The sequence below is a fragment of the Pholis gunnellus genome (genome assembly GCF_910591455.1).
Source record: "Pholis gunnellus genome assembly, chromosome: 6".
In the NCBI taxonomy this organism is placed as follows: Eukaryota; Metazoa; Chordata; class Actinopteri; order Perciformes; family Pholidae; genus Pholis; species Pholis gunnellus.
This window is the reverse complement of record NC_136532.1, coordinates 9,078,891-9,095,429: the sequence shown is the minus strand read 5'-3', so window position 1 is coordinate 9,095,429 and position 16,539 is coordinate 9,078,891. Positions and strand designations below refer to the sequence as shown.

At 40.0% G+C, this 16,539-nt stretch overlaps 1 protein-coding gene across 1 annotated transcript in view; it reads left to right on the top strand.

The window, feature by feature from the left end:
- The window catches only part of grid2 (glutamate receptor, ionotropic, delta 2), a gene marked incomplete at both ends in the record, with an annotated part of 431,005 nt that overhangs the window by 353,828 nt on the left and 60,638 nt on the right, over positions 1–16,539 (top strand). The window contains one exon of the mRNA XM_079161163.1: positions 15,403–15,541. Within this exon, the coding sequence (XP_079017289.1) occupies positions 15,403–15,541 (139 nt within the window). The remainder of the gene's footprint in view (positions 1–15,402; positions 15,542–16,539) is intronic.

Genomic DNA, 16,539 nt, shown 5'->3' with positions numbered 1-16,539 from the left:
CTTATGTAAGAGAATGGGAAATTGCATTTAATTGTTCTCCACTAAAAAAATATGAAGACGAAAGAAACAACAGAAATTGATTGGAAAGTATTGTTTAGAAGTGTTTTACTACGAGAAGAGAGGGCAACAGAGAGAGCACTTGTTAAAACTAATCTCTTGAGGTCTTGCCCAGCAACATTCTTTTTCCCATTACCTCTCTGTTCTCTCAAGATGAGGAATACTTCACTGCCTAATCAAACGTAAAATGCAAAATGCAATTACTCAAACCTTTAAAGACAGAAACAAGGCTCACTTTCAGCCAATTAAAACATTATTTGCTATCCGTGACATTTAACAGTTTCCCAAAAAATCTCTGTGCTTATAAATTAAATCTGCACTCATAAAGTTATTCACTGTAATATTGTGAAACAGAGCGGTAAAGACAGTGACGGGCAGGCAGAGTAAGGGCAAAGAGACGAAAAACAATGGATGCAAAAAAGAAAGCGTGACAGAAAGAAACCACGTTCAAACTCAACTTACTGCGTTTTTTTTCTTTTGTTTGTGCTCGTAAACACGAGAAACAAACACAACAGTCACCTGCTCGTCAAAGCTTTGCTACACTTTCCACAGGCAACCTTTAATAGATCCTAAAACCTAGGATCTTACCCAAAGATACCCTGTTGAAAAAAAACTAGGGAAAAAAAAACAACTAAACTGTCTGATGAAGATTTTCCTCATCTGCCTGTGTTTGTAAAGACCTCTGGTGGAAATAAAAAAAGACACTAACACACTTCATCTAGCAGACGAACAGGCAGATTCACAAAATGTAGCGTTTGCAATATGTTAATGGTTGAATTAAGGAGGGAACACAGAAAGTGCGGATCTGTGTAAATTGGCACAGTGAGTGTGGACATGCTGCCCTTGAGGAAAGGGGGGAAGAAGAGCGAGACGAGATGTTTGAGAGGAGTGACAGAGAGAGAAGGGGGGGGGGGGGGGGGCATGCGGGTTGCGAGATGTGAAATATTGAGAATGACAGTGTTAAAATTGAATATGAGCGACTCAAACACAATCACTATCAAGTGAAAGAGCTTGGAAATACACACGTACTCACAGACTTGAGTTTGTGTGCCCAGCAAGACACAAAGTGAAAATTGCTGAGAGAGCCATCTGTCAGAAGTTGCACTCAGAGAGGCAGCCGTGGTCTTATTGGTTTGATAGAACAAGACGCGGTCTGCATGCAGTCACCTATAATGAGACGGCAGGGCTGTAGCTGCTGCATTCACCGTGCGTGTGTGTGGTGGACGAACGCATTGTTAGTATTGTGTGTGTGTGTTTTTTTGGCGAGAAAGAGGAAAAGAGTTTAGAGAGCCCAGGATCTAATCTGTCATTGTATTGTGTCTGTGTATTGTGACACCCACAACCCTTTTTTGTCCGACTTTTTTTAGTACATTTTTCTGTGAAGAGGAGCTTTTTGAGATTCGACATCAGTTTGAGGGGGAATAACTATATTTGTGAACTTGTGCCTTACAGAATGGGCAGTATACCTTAAAAGTTTCCTGTTACTAATGTTTTGTATTCTCCCATGAATACTGCTAGGGTGAGATTTGAATACATACTTTCATTCATCATCACTTTTCAAACAACCTTCAGACATTATGGCTGCACACTGGTGTGTGAAATGTTCCCTCTTTCCGCAGGGCGAGTCCTTACTTTTACCTCAAAGAAATAAAGATATACATAAACAGCAATGCCACGAGAATGCAAACACATTCACACACAGACAGCCTTGACTTCGCCCCGTTGTAGCCCTTAAACTATACACAGATTGTATTGATCCATATATAGAAGGCGAGCAGGGAAACACAGCCTGTAAATAAGCTCAAAGAAAATTCAGCTGACTCCATCATTTTTGTGTTCCTTTCAACTGTGAAAAGGAAGCAAAAGTGCTGATGAGGCTTGGAGAAAGGAGGAGAAATGAGTGTTTCTTTAATAAGTACAATGTCAAGCAGTTTCTGCATATGGCACACACACACACACACACACACACACACAGAGTCAGAGCAGTACTCTTACCCCAGCCGTTCTGGGAGGGCATTAGGAAGTCACCACACTAAGCCATACACACATGCAGATGCAGACACACACTCGCATAGAAAAAGGCCAGGGGTTTATCGGCAGTCTCCACACTTGGCCCGGTGCAGTCTGGAACTTCACTGGCTGCTCCACCTTCTTTCATTCCAGGGAATAAGGAAAAGCTCTGCAGAGCCAAAAAATGCCGCCAGTTTTAATGAATGTTTACAAGCGATGATGCAGCAAGTTGGTCAGAGTGTCTCTGAAGGGCAGACACATGAACACATTTGTGAGTGTGTGTGAGTTGAAAATAGTGTTTTTAAGTGTATAATAATTTTGGCAAATGATATATTTAGTCAGTTTGACCTGAAATTGAGTAAACTTGTAAGAACTTCTTTGTACACAAGGCATTTTGTAAGCCAGTGTAATGTAGTGCACACAAAAATCTAAATGTACGAAGAGACTTATTAATTTCCAGCCATAGAGGCTAGTGTTGCAACTGTTTGATATTCCTTTTTTTAAATCTCTTTTAAGACCCAAGTCTTAAAGAATAACCTGGCCCAAACCTGATGTATATTTTAGGGTGCTTTCACACCTGTAGTTTGGTTCATTTGGTCCGAACCAAGAGAGAAAATGATGCATCGTCTGGTTCTGTTTCTGTTCACACTGATTTTTTGTCATACAGACTGACAGGTAACTCGTTGATTGGACAGTTTTGGCGATGGTCATTGTGCATCATCAGGAGCCACGTGGGGAATTTACATTCCAGGGACTGACAGAAGTTTATGCAGCACTTTGATACTTCTGATGTGTGTTCTTTGGTGTCTCGGTTTGGTTGTTTGGTCAGCACTGGGGCTTGATTAACAGCTTTCACACCAGCCCGAACAAACTTTACTATCCAGCCAAAGGTGAACTTTATATTTTCATCAAACCAATTAGGTTTGGTGTGAAAGCACCTTTAGTTATTCCTTCATTAAGGAGCATAATATGTGGGTTTTGGACACACTTAAAGGGTTCTCGCTAATAAGAAATAATCGGTGAACCTGGCCAACCAGCGAAAAACACAATTCACTTATAATTGCCAATATTCAATATGTCTTGGGCTACATGTTTAGCAATAGCACCACACAAATGACAGCCTACAACCATCATAAGACACTGTAGCATCTCACAATAATAAACCATCTACCTAACCTAACCAAAAACGGATCATACTGTTCCAACAATGAAGAATTTCCCAGAATACTGTGATATTTTTTCAACGTTTCCTCCAAAGTTTACAAATGTAATTCATAGGATCTCGGTCTCTTTGCTATTGACGTGGTGCGTGCTTCTTGCACCATTTACACACATTTATTCAGAACATTGTTGCTGCCAGGGTTTGAGCAGAAAGAGAGAATATCATTTTTTTATAAATTACATTTGAATACAGCACAAACCCAACCCAACACCCAAACATCTGTGGTAGGAGACACTTCATTCTGAAGTCTGAGTTCATGTTGTCTTATGGCTCCAGGAACAGTGTGTGTGCCTGTTATGGTGAGAGGTTCAGTAAGTGTGGTTGTTTGGCTACAGTGTGCTGCTGTCTGTGCACTATACTGACTTTCCCTCTGTAGTTCTTTTCCGAAACAACATCACGATGACAAGCACAATTTCAAAGCCAACAAGTGAAGGAGAAGGAGAAAGCAACTGAGAGTGATTGAAAGAGAGATCTAAAGCAAACTTCTGGAAAAATCGATTTCCCGAAATTGCCGTTTCCAATTAATTTAAATTATCTGCAAAACACACTCCCCCCTCTCTTCTTTTTGTCCAGATGAACTCTACAACATGAACTCCCAAATGGACAAGGAGGGTGGAATGAAATATAGTGTTATCTGTTTTCCCAGAATTCACACACACACACACACACACACACACAGATGTATACAATATGTAGGCATAAGCACAACGAGTCTTTCGCTGTTTTGCACACACTGTGACCCTCTCACACTCATGCAGACATAGCTGATATGTGCATGGTGAGCACACTCCAAAGCGCAGCTAAGTGGGGGAATAATTTGCATTTCAATCTTTTAATTTGCTCCCTTTTTGTGAAATTGAGCCGACTTCCACGAGCTAACCGCAGTGAGTACAGAACCCCATTACAGCGTTGGCCTTAAGGGTGATTCTGTACAATTTAAATATCTTTATTTTTTCAAGTTGAACTCATAGCAGCTCATATTCTTATTACGCACATTGAACTCTTATGGGGTTTCAACTAAAGTCATGATCTGAACATGTCGGCTCTGCAAAGATAAAGTTATTAAAGACATATTACGCTTAAAATTCAGAATGTCCTTTGTTCTTTTAAGTGCGGATTGACAGGCAGTTGAAATTCTGAGAAGAGACAAACATTTCTCAGAAGAGAATGCAGGTGCCAGGCGACACTTATCAGAAACAAACAGGCGCCAAAAATAACAACACATACAGTTTTTTTTAATCTGTTTGTGATGAGACGTTTTTCATCAAATGCATTAAATATTAATAAATTGAAAAAGACAAGATGTTGGCATATTTAAAAGTTCTGCAGTGAAGCAATCAGCATTTAATTTAGATTTTATTTTCTAAATTGAATTGCCAAAAAGTCACAATGGAGTAGAATTTTCTAACTTTTACAATTACTGTTATCTTTCTTCTCATATAGTTAGTCTGTATAAGCAAACTGTTTTGTTCTCTATAGTCCGTAAGAGTTTTGATTGAGTTTCGTTCTTTTTTTTTTGTTTTATTTATTACTTTCAGATAGATCCTCAGTTTGTATTTAGGTTGGGGATTTTTTTCTGTACATCAGGTACGAGGTAGCAGGTGACTAAAAAAAGATATAACATCTTTTTCCTGAAGTAATGATGTGGCATGTTTACCCAACATACAACTAGATCAAACACTTGTGTAACACACACACACACACACACACACACACCTACACACGCACGCACATGCACGCAGGCCTCATTGAATCCATTTAGATGATCTCTGGTTTGGTCTTCTGGCCAGTTTGGCGGTCTCTCTCTGACCCTCTCCCTTCCCCATACTCAAATTGGCACACCCTTTGATCTCCTGTTTTCAATTCCCAACTTCATATGCAAATATATTTAAATTTAAAATAGAAAATTAAAGTTTTGTAATCTTCAGTGAAAAATTCCTGCTTTGTTTTGTATTGCGCTGAAATCAGTGTTCAACCTCTTTGCATATCACTTTAACTGACTGTGTATGCACGTGTTTGTCTGCGTAATGTGTGTGTAAATGCATAAACATATACACATATGTATTCAGTATGTTACTGTGTTAGTATAGATGAGTGTCTGCAGAGCACGTCACCACCAACAGAGTCCAGAGCAATTTGTCAACATCAGAGGTGAATCATTGCCAATATGAAATATTAATATGTCATCCATGAATATTTATAACTTTATTGAAGCAATTACCATAATACCAACACTTCTTCAGCACATGTTACACTTAGAACTAAAGGGAAATGATTTATACACTACTAAATAATATGGATGTATTCTCTTTGTGTAAGATTTGCACACACAGAGAAATAACCGGCTCGCCTCTGAGCGGTGCGTCGAGCTCTGCGCCGCTCTGGGATCACGCGTGAGAATTAGCTTTTATAGCTACATTGTATCCGGTGCAATATATACAGTATATTGCACCCGATACACTGCGAATTAAATGAAAATGTAAATAATATTGATTTATTGTATTTTAATGAGCTTTTTGTGCAAACACAAGAAATGTGCTGCCTACTTTGTCAGCTGAAATGTTGATTCAAAAAGTAAAAAAAATTAAAATGAACAATTCTGGGAAAAGTTGATGGCCACATTTGGTTGCCAAGTTGCTGATTGCATTTTGTATTTGTTATGCTGAGTCTAATCAAGACCTCTCCTGTCACAATCAACATTTTGGATGACATGAGTCATATATCAGTTTAAATCTCCTTTTATTAAAAGTGTTCTTGCTGTTGGAGAGAGATATGTAAATAGCCAGAAGTTACAAGAGCCGAAGACTTAACATAATCATCCCTTATCAACTTTCTAAGTTGGTAGAATACAGTAGAATACACAATCAATTGTCTAATGAATATTAGATGATGACAAAAAAAGGAGTGGGGTGATGTGAATACTGCCATTTTATTTGCCTCTCCCCTTTCAACCATTTCCTTTCTTTCTTCACACCTCTCATCTTAATCCAAGCAATGCCCCTCAAACTATTTTAAGAGCAAACACTCAGAACCACACACATAAATTGTGAAAATGTCATTTGTTTATCATTCTACTCTAATACTGTATATTTATATTCCATCATGTTTTGATGACGGTTGGGGGTTTCTCAGAGTAAATCAGAGAGCATGCTGGGAAAAGAGATAGCATTATGCTCATCTCCGAATCGTATACTTCATGCATCTTCGCTCAAATCCACAACATTACTGGCCTGCTGGATCCTCATAATGGCGGCGCTTGATGGCTTGAAAAAATTGCCAACCACATGGAAAATCCCCCTTCGCTCTGGCTGATAGCCAGGGGTATTAGAGGCAGCACATGTACAATGGAGGGCTTGAAGAGCAGGAGAGGTGCTGGAAGAGTGGTGCACCTCCTCCCTCCTTCTATTCTCTCACTCTTTCCCCCGTCACCCTGGCCCCACCGCCGTAGCATGTCTTTCCCAAGTCGTTTCATAATCACGGGACACCGTCAGTCGAGAGTGACTCAGGCGCTGGAGGAGAAATGGACGGTCAAAATAAATAAATAAATAATGATTCCTGCGATTCATCAGACGGGCCGGAGGTAGAGGAGGTGCTTGCTTAAGTGGTGAGATTTGAAGCTTTACAAGAAAACCTCATACATATAAATTCCTATATGGGGGGGGGGGGGGGGGGGGGCAGTAGAGCAGAGGGGGAGTGAAGTGAGAGAGAGAGGGAGGCAGGCGGAGACACACAGTGTGTGCGTTTGATGCAGATGAGTTGAGTCATAGAATGCTTTTGTGCTCCAATCCTGCAGGAAACAACAGCTCCTGTAACGGACTAATTATTTTATTTGTGTTTCCGACTGTCCCTGTTTATTTCACCAAAGAAAAAAGGAAACATATGTTCATGTTCATTTGCTTTTTGTGTTTAGCTTTGATTCCGTTTACCTCGTGAAAGCGTCTGAGTTTGTTGACTCAAACAAAAAGAAATCAAAAGCAACCAAAGGGCAGACTACATTTTGATTAACACAAGTTCTATCATTGTCAGATCATTCAGACGGTCCCAGAATGTTTTCTTAACAGGGCTCGTCTAGATTCTGTGGCATCCTGTCCTACAATGTAATATCATTCATGTGGTAATACTGTCGATAAAGAGGATTATATTTCTATTTATCTTTGCTGGAACCTGAGCCTGAATGCGCTCAGAACCCTGGTTACCATTAACAGTTTGATATAATCAGTGTCGTGCATGCACACCTTTGTGTTATGTTGCCTGGAGAAAGTGTTAATTACATAACTCATAATTGCAGATATTAGAGATTAGGGTGTTTGCTAAAGCACAGATATGTTAAGTTTTGATCCAGATTTGAAAGAAAAATGTGTTTTTACTCTAACAGGGTTATAATTTAAAACAGTTGTTCTTGTGTGTAAAACATCTTATTTCTCCAGTTTCTATCTTCTTTCAGCCCCTTTCACTCAAATTAGACAAGTTATACAACGTGATTATAGAGTACGAGTAAGCATATTTAACTTTCGACTTTTGATGGAATATTTTCGGTCTTTGATAAGAGGTTGTTTCTCTAATGAGATGCTGTTGCTTTGAACAGCCTCCTGTCTTTGTAGAGTTTGAAAGACTGTAGGCATCATTATTTTTGCTTTAAGACTAAAGGCTCTGAGAAACCATCTTCACAGAAATCTGAGTGAAAAGCTGTCTTGAATGTTTTAAAAACAAAATATATAAAGACCTCCTGTTTTAGGAATTGCGTTATTGGCAAAGGATATTGTGTGAGGTTCTTTAGACAGCTGTTTAGCAAAGGGCTTGTGTTTTGTGTTTTATATACCATCACAGAGGACTCTACTCTCTGACAGCAGCGCTACCACGTGTTGGTTCCTGACCATGAACTGCTGTTTGCCTGGTATGCATGTGCATAGCACCAAGTGCTGCAACTAAAGAAGAACGATGAATGAACATTCTTGGATTTAATTAGTTAGATTGGCTTTAGAATACTTAGTAAAGTCAAATGGTAGTTAAATGTGACCGTAGCAAGAATGCAGTGAAAAGTAAAGGAAAGCAGCCTGTGTAAAGCTAAAGAATAATTAAAGAACAATAGATAGCAGAACTGTATTCGTCATCCACCACTGCTTCAGTAGCCTGTATGAAATCCCCTTTTTGTATTGCTCTAATTTCATTGTAGCTAGTCAGCAGCTGTCAGTAACTGCTTCTGTATGGATCTTTGAGTTACAAATAGAAATGTGCAGTGGAAAAACGCTATGACATGACCAGGAATTCAATATCTCAAGAAATGTAAATTCAGCCTGAAAGTCCTCCGCACATTCTTTAATACTGCATGTTTGCTCTCGAGAAGCCAGCATGTTCAACCACCGCTGGGATTGGTTTACACATATAAGATGACTAACGTCACTGACTGACAGGCTTGCGATTTATATTCCACTTCACCCAACTCATACGCCTGTTTCGTTCTGGATCTATAGAATTGGTTTTGTGATTCAGCTTTCAAAATAGAACCTGCACTTTCAAATCTTTTTTGACATGTCTGCTTCTGATTTATACTTAATGTGAACACATTATGCCAACACTATGGTCTTGCCTGATGCTCACAAAGAACAACCTGCAAGTGGTTTATCACCTGTTTGTTGTGAATCTATCACTGTACAACTCTGCCAAAATGTCCTTTAGCAGGACACTTTTCAGGGCTGTGAAAGAATAAAATTGTCCAAATTGTAGTAAAAAGATAAACAGTTACATCACTTTGTGGCAAGATTGCAGTTATTCCAACTGGGAGCTGACATCAGCTGAACATATTCCAACTCTCCTTTCCTCAATGGAAAAAGCTCTAATGAACTGCTCTAGTCCTCTTTCATCCAAGAATAACTGGAGTGTGATTGTGTAACTTTGAAGAGGAGCCTCGGAACAGTTGGCAGCGGGAATGTAGATTTTAAAAAATGATGATACATTTGATAGAAGTGGATTCGTGGACAGACACCATGAACCCTCCTCACTGTCTAAAGTTGTAGAAAGTTATAGAAAGGAGAGCAGACAGAGCCTGATGGATTTATTATTAAAACACGTTGCTTCTGATGCAGTTGTAGGATCAGATTACAAAGCGACAAGTCTGCCCAAGTGGACGCCTCAAGCACCTCTCACCACACTTCAGCACAATAAACGAGTGACTCAAGGTGCTTGTTTCACATTGACAGCATGCAGTGAAGAGGGTAGCGGCCATAGCCTATAGGCCGTGCAGAATAACAGAGCTAGTCCTTATCACCAATTTGTCCAGCCACTTCTTCCAGCAGTTGACCCCCTTTGTCTCATTTACACTAAAATGTGGATGTTTTCCTGACAGAGAAGATAAACCTCTCCATTAGTGTACTGTTATAAGCTGTAGCAGGTGATCCATTTATAAAAATCTGATAAATGCTAATGGCAATATTTCTATATGATACATTATTCACACAAGAAATACAGAATACCAAACCAACAAAATGATAAATACATAATGATAGCTTGTTGCCACTGTAAGACTTTTTTTGGGCCTTAACTTAACCAAGAAATGCCAGTAATGAAAAAAGTATGACGAAGAGTCATAATGTAGAATATGCTAGGATTTGTAGTCCCTCACAATACAATACAAAAGATCATTAGCACACTAAAGGTTCACAATGCTCAGACACCTACCAGAAGGCTAACCCTGAGCACTAACCCTGATCAAGTGCAGACTCAACTTAAAGAGACAACAGTAACAAAGACAACAATTGTCTTACAACCACCACTAAAAAAAGACTGTGTTGCACCATGTACCACATTCTACACAAAATGTCTTGGCCTCTCAGTCACCCCATCAGATTTGCTGCACGGGTACACTCAGGATCAAGGCAAGGGCTTTTTGGCCCAATCATGTTCCTCTCTGATTAGCTTTTCCCAAGACTGAGGGATAGTTGTGTCCGGTGCGCTCATATCTGAGGACTTGATGTTCTTGTTAGATATTTGGGCGGCTTCCATAATGAGCATAATGAGATGTGTGTGTGTGTGTGTGTTCGTGTGTGAACCAAGTGTTAGTGAATTTTCCATGTTTCTTTTCTGCACATTATCTTACTGGATAACCAAAGTAGTTTTAACCATAGATATAAAAAGTGGGCGCAGTTACCGTGATGTCACTAATTGGATTGTAGAGTACTGTTTTAAAGCCTCAAATTGGGCCTTTTGGCTGCCACCATCTTGTTTTTTTTCGCAACCAAAAGGGACACAAGTGGGTGAAGCTAAGTACAACTGAACGCTGATTAAAACATTTTTACCAAAAAATTACAATTAACCTCAACATGAAGTGAAAACACACTGTGAAAGGGTTAAAGTTGCAAGACAAAAACACTGATCACTCTAAATGGGACCATACTTTACTAGATGAACATCACGGCATATTGAAGAAGACTGAAGCTAGAGATTGAAACCATAAACTCATGTTTACAATGCTTACTGAGGTAGGGTCATTTTCTCATAGACTTCTATACAATCACACTTCTTTTTGCTAGAGGAGTCAGCCCCTGCTGGTCATTAGAAAGAATGCAGGTTTAAGGCTCTTCCACATTGGCTTCAGATTGGCCCAGATTTTACCACGTGGTTTTAACACTGTGGGATTAACATCAAGAGAAATGAAATGCTCTCAATAATACGCTTCATCCTATAAACCGCATTACCCTGATACCTGTATTATGGTAAATTGGTTGAAACAAGTTAATTCAGATTAAATCTCAAAACCATTATAATCTTTGAATGCCACAAGATTTTAATTTCTTTTTTTCCCTCCATTAGTCAATTTTATTCTCCAACTTGTTCTTTTTTTTTCTTTGTGACTCAGTGACACACTCATCTGTGTTTGAGTGTTCATTTAGCTACATGAGCCAAAAGGCAGGGAGATAGGAGATGCAAATTAAACAGGCGATAGAGGGAACGTCTGAGAGAATCTTTTAATAAAAAACGAGAGGATTAGAAAGAAGTTGAAGGACTAATTACTTGCCAAACTGCTTAGCGGGCCAAGAGTTGGAGACTGGTGCAGTTTGTGTAGTGGTGTATTGGCACTGGACAGCTGTTACATTTTTGTATGTAACCATATTTATTTTAAACACAGCATCCCTAATAAAAGACGATAATCTCATGACTCCTGTTTAAGCATGTACAGCTCACAGTCAAAAGAAATAAACAGGATTGAAAGAAAGCAGGTCTGTCGGGTAGTCAGTCACACAGCCAGGCTGCCTGCCAGATATCTAATAAACCAATATTTTATGTAGACATCCAGCAATCCAGTCACTCAGTCAATCAAAGGAGGCAGACAGGAAGAACGTTTGCTCATAGTAGCGAGGCAAATGAAGACTAAAGTCAAGAAAAATACATTCAAAAGTTTAGACACAGCAACATTGGTTTACACTGTTTTTGATTCCTCCTTTTGAGTCCGGTCGTAAGAAATGGAGAAATGTTGTTTGCCCGCAGCTACAGGGGAGCACAGTAGAGAAAGAGAGGGGCAGCATGGAGAGACATTATGGCAAGAATGGACAGTGGAGGGGACACAATGGGGTGCCTTTGAAGCCGGCATCCACAAAAGCTGCTCATGCTAGCAATGCCTCCTCTAGAATCCACAAACCTACGCACATGCAAACGTTTCCTTTCAGAAATGCAACCATAGCAACACGTATTCTAAGTCCTATGGAGAAGAGTCACCATTGCCTTCTTTTAGCTTCACTGAAGGAGCCCCTAAAGAAGAACAGCTACCTGATTCTTACAATGCATGCTGACCGTTGTCCAAACAATCCCCTTTTATCTGTTGAGTGATCTGATGGTGATTTCTGGGCCTATTCTGAAAGCATGTTATTTTAAAGATGGCAATGTCACCGGGTCACTGTGAATGCGACAGTGAGTTCAGACAATGCTCAGGTTGTGCGTAAGTAGCAGCGTGCGTGGCCTTGAGGGCGGCTCAGTCACAGACTTCTCATGCACAGCATGCTCTTGTGGTGCCGTTGTAGTCACTTCTGGGAAATTATGTTTTTTGAAAAGGTACAAAAGGTACACATACATACTAATGACTCAATTGCTCACCAACTTGAAGGGTCGCTGACTGCCGCTTTTCTCCCTCAATGGTGACATTCATCTGAGTATATTGCTCTGAATGAAAGAGTTTTAAAAGAGCACAGTATGTAGGGCAATATAAGAGATGGGTTGATAGCACAATGCCCTGTCTGACAGTACCCTGTTCATACAATGGTTTTAGGAGATCAGTGATATGTGACTGTAAGTGGATATTTCATATATTGGATATTTGTCATTTATTTGACAAAAGGAAACTGTCACTATACTGCACCACTATGGATATTTAGTTTTAACTTCCAAGGTAGGGGCCCTTTGGCTCAGCTTTCTCCATGAAGATTTAGTCTTTTTGTGATGTTGACTATGGCTCACCTAAATGGCCAACAGTAGTAATTGAAAGGTAAAGAATTGCACCACGAAAAGATCTATCTTTAGTGTTTACTAACTTGAGCATAGAGTGAGACAGACACTGACACCATGACAGGAATATTAACTATTGTGCACACTATTTGATCAACAATCCTACAGCCGATATCTGAGTCCATAGTAAACTGGACGTTTCTGACATTTTGGCACTTTAAAAATCAATGCCAGACCAGTCTTCAAGTAAACCATTTCAAGGGCCTTTTCAACCCACCTCTCAATGTTCTCTTAGGTTAGTTTTATTGAGCGTCATAAATCCACGTTTTTATATAATATCTGTTACCTCTCTCGCTCTCGCTCACAAACACACGCACAAACAAAATGACCTTCTCAAAAAGTCTGTTGTCCAGGGACAGAGCGCATCTATGAAACATTAAAAAGAACCAAAGTCTTACCAACTACAAATGTTGGGACATTCGGGTGTAATTTTCCCAGCTGTATTAAATATTTGATAAAAGTTACTTCTGCAGCCAGAAATCAACATGAAAATAGTTTTTCTTTCTTTCTGGTAAGTTAATTGGTCCTCCATGGATATTACTGGTACGAAGCCCCAAATCCTCAAATATTACCCTTCTGCAGGTGGAATAATTCACAACGGTCATGTTAAAGAAGCTACTGAAGTCCAAGATGTTGCAGTCATGGTTTGGCACATATTTTGGACACTTTTGGAAACAAAGTTGGAATATCTGCTGTAATTTCCCATGAATAGTTAACTGCATGAACATTATCGAATATATTATTAACATATGTATTATGTTTACATTTTTTGCCTGTATTTCTATTATCTTTCTCTGAAAACTATTTAAAATAAAGTAAAAAAAATAAATAAACTGTTGCTGTATCCAACCAATCACAGCCGGCAGATCTCTTCTTTCTTCTGTACATTTTAATCTGTAAATATTTAGAGAAGAAGTTAGTTTTAGTACAGGGTTAGCTAGATCTCCACCATCGGTCCCACGGACTATTTTACGTGCTAACTACTCACGAGATCCGGTTGAAAGGTCCGCCACATTGTCTCAGACAAGTCGAGCAGTAAAGCTACTGTGAGGGATTTACGGTGCTGGAAATCCATTTATCATTGTTTTGACTTTGTTTAGTTTAGTCAGTGAGACTTACTGCTAAATAACCTCAACTTCATCATTGTCAGCGCAGCGCACAAGTTTTGGTTGCTTAGTAACAGCAGGCGCGACAGGAGCGCAACCCTATAAGCACCTTGGATAAAGGGATGAAAGCGGCATGGCTGGTGTGTTTTCCGCAACTTGTGAATGGAGGCAAACATGCAAAGGGATTATTTTCACTGAATATATAGAGTACAGCGCTACACATTACTCTGCCTTCGGGCTCATGGTAAAACTTGATGTCAACCGCAAATGTATTGCCGGAGAAAGATACCGTTAAACCAGAGAGAAGGGGCGAGCAAGATAACACATTTACATGAAATCTAATGCTGTAAGCAATGCAGGAAGGGCCTGAAGGGAAGCTGGGAAAAAGCAGGAAATACAATGGAGAATGAGAAGGGGCATGAGACAAAGGGATCGTGGGATTAGGTGGGTATCAAGTATATTATTAAGTCTGGACAAGAGGAGGTGGGAGAAAGGAGAGCGTCGTCTGTTGGTCTCAGTCGATGTAACAGTGAATCCCTGCTACAAGGATGAATGGGGCTAATTTCTAACACGCTTCAATGAAGGCAGTGAGGACGAGCTCACTGGCTGCAAATCAATCAGCACTCTGTGCGTTTGTGTGCGAATGTGTACATTTGGTATGCACACCTAAATGTGCGTTTGCATGATTGTCAATAAGCTTGCAATAATATGTGTGTGTATGAATAGAAAGGCTAGCCCACAATCTACCTGAGTACAATAAAAATTAAAAAAAGCAACAGATGCACGTGGGCTTTTTTCTTTGTTGGCTAATACTCAAATAGATGGATTGTTTCTTAGCGAGTGGTTAGAGTGACAGCCACGTTTGAAAGCTCAAAGAAAGCCGAGGCAGTTAGCTTTTTACTGTAACACAACAAGATTTCAGAGGACAAGGCCAAAAGAAATGTTTATAACACGAGGCAGGGATAAAGAGGTTTTATGTTTGAGGACGGACAATCCACTTGTTATTGTAATGTGCTCCAGGCAGCATTAAATCCTAATGGGAGGGCCTGCCAAGCATTTACACATTCTGTTCAGATTGATCAAGACGTTTGTCAAGAGAATGTATTGCAACAGCAGGTTACATTTTTTAACTTCTCTCCAAGCAGTTATGCCTGCTGGCATTTTGAGACTGATTGTATATTAACACATTTCCAGAGAGTTAAATGCAGTCTGCACCTTTACCGCAATATATAAATAATATCATACCTCAAAGATGTGTTGTTTTGATGTCTTTCTAGAAGAGCAAAGATTGAATTCTCTGCAGTGCCTCCCACTTCATGCAGCCGTGTGAAGATCAGATCTGTGCCAAAGCATCAGATCAGATCTGTTAATCCAAACATAATCTTTCAGGATGCACTTTTGCTGTTTTAACAGCTTTTTCTCCTGCAGCTAAGATTTGCTTGTATGCATTGACGTGGCTCCTTTTTTTTCCCAGTGCATAAGTTTACCTTTCTTTCTGTCTTTCTCTCTGTCTAGGTGGAGAGGTACCCTACACCACTCTAGCTACAAGGATGATGATGGGCGTTTGGTGGATGTTTGCTCTTATCGTCATCTCTTCGTATACCGCTAACCTAGCAGCCTTCCTCACCATCTCGCGCATAGAGAACTCCATACAGTAAGTATCCAACAGATTTTGTCCTCGGCTGTCAGTGGAATCAACCATGCTGGCTTCAGAAATACTCAGTTCTTTTGACATTAGTCTCGTGATACGAGAACTGAAACCCCTGAACTAGATGTACGAGCACAAAAGTATGTATGCGTGCATCTATGCGCACACACTTATGTTCACTCGCACCTATTCACCATAGAGTTGGTGTGTAGCTGTGCGTGCATGACTAATTGTGTCTAACACACACGGACACACTGCGGTCTTCCCCAGTGTGCTTGATTCTTGCTCAGTGCGAAAATCCATTCTACCAGGCAGGAGTAATGCATGAGAGGCAACACACACACACACACACACACACACACAATTACTTCCCTATCCTTTCTATCCTTCCTCCCCTCCTCCTTCACCCCATTGCAGGGTAGTAATTTCCTGTCTGCCTCAAGTTTGGATCTATCATTGTGTGTGTGTGTGTGTGTGTATGTGAGAGTGTGTGAGAGTGTGTGTGTATATGTGTGTGTTTCCAGTGATGAAGGTAAGGAAGATCAGGAGAGAGAGAGAGAGAGAGAGAGAGAGAGAGAATGAGTGTGAAAGAAAGTAAGAAGAGAGTGTTATTTGCATGTTCTTCACATTATATTGCCCTCTGTTAATCTATCCTATAGTGATAATATGTGTGCCTGCTTCTCTCCTGGTGGCACAAGGAAACCCTCATCTCTCATTGGACTAATCAGCATGCCGAAGCATCCGCTATGCCCGGCAGTGCCACAGTTAATTGTGCTTGGCTTTGGAATAAACAACATTTATTTCTCTAAATCTCATCACTATTTGTCTCTTCATTTGTTTCTGTCAGTTTGTCTCCTTTTCCATCTCTTTTCAGTCTTTGGCAGACCTCCTTTTTGTTTTTGTCTCCACCCTCTCTTCTTCATACGCTCTGTTTTTCTCCCCTTTGTTCCAATTCCTTCTGTCTAGTCTCTTGGAAATTGTGTGGAAATAATCTATTTACTTAT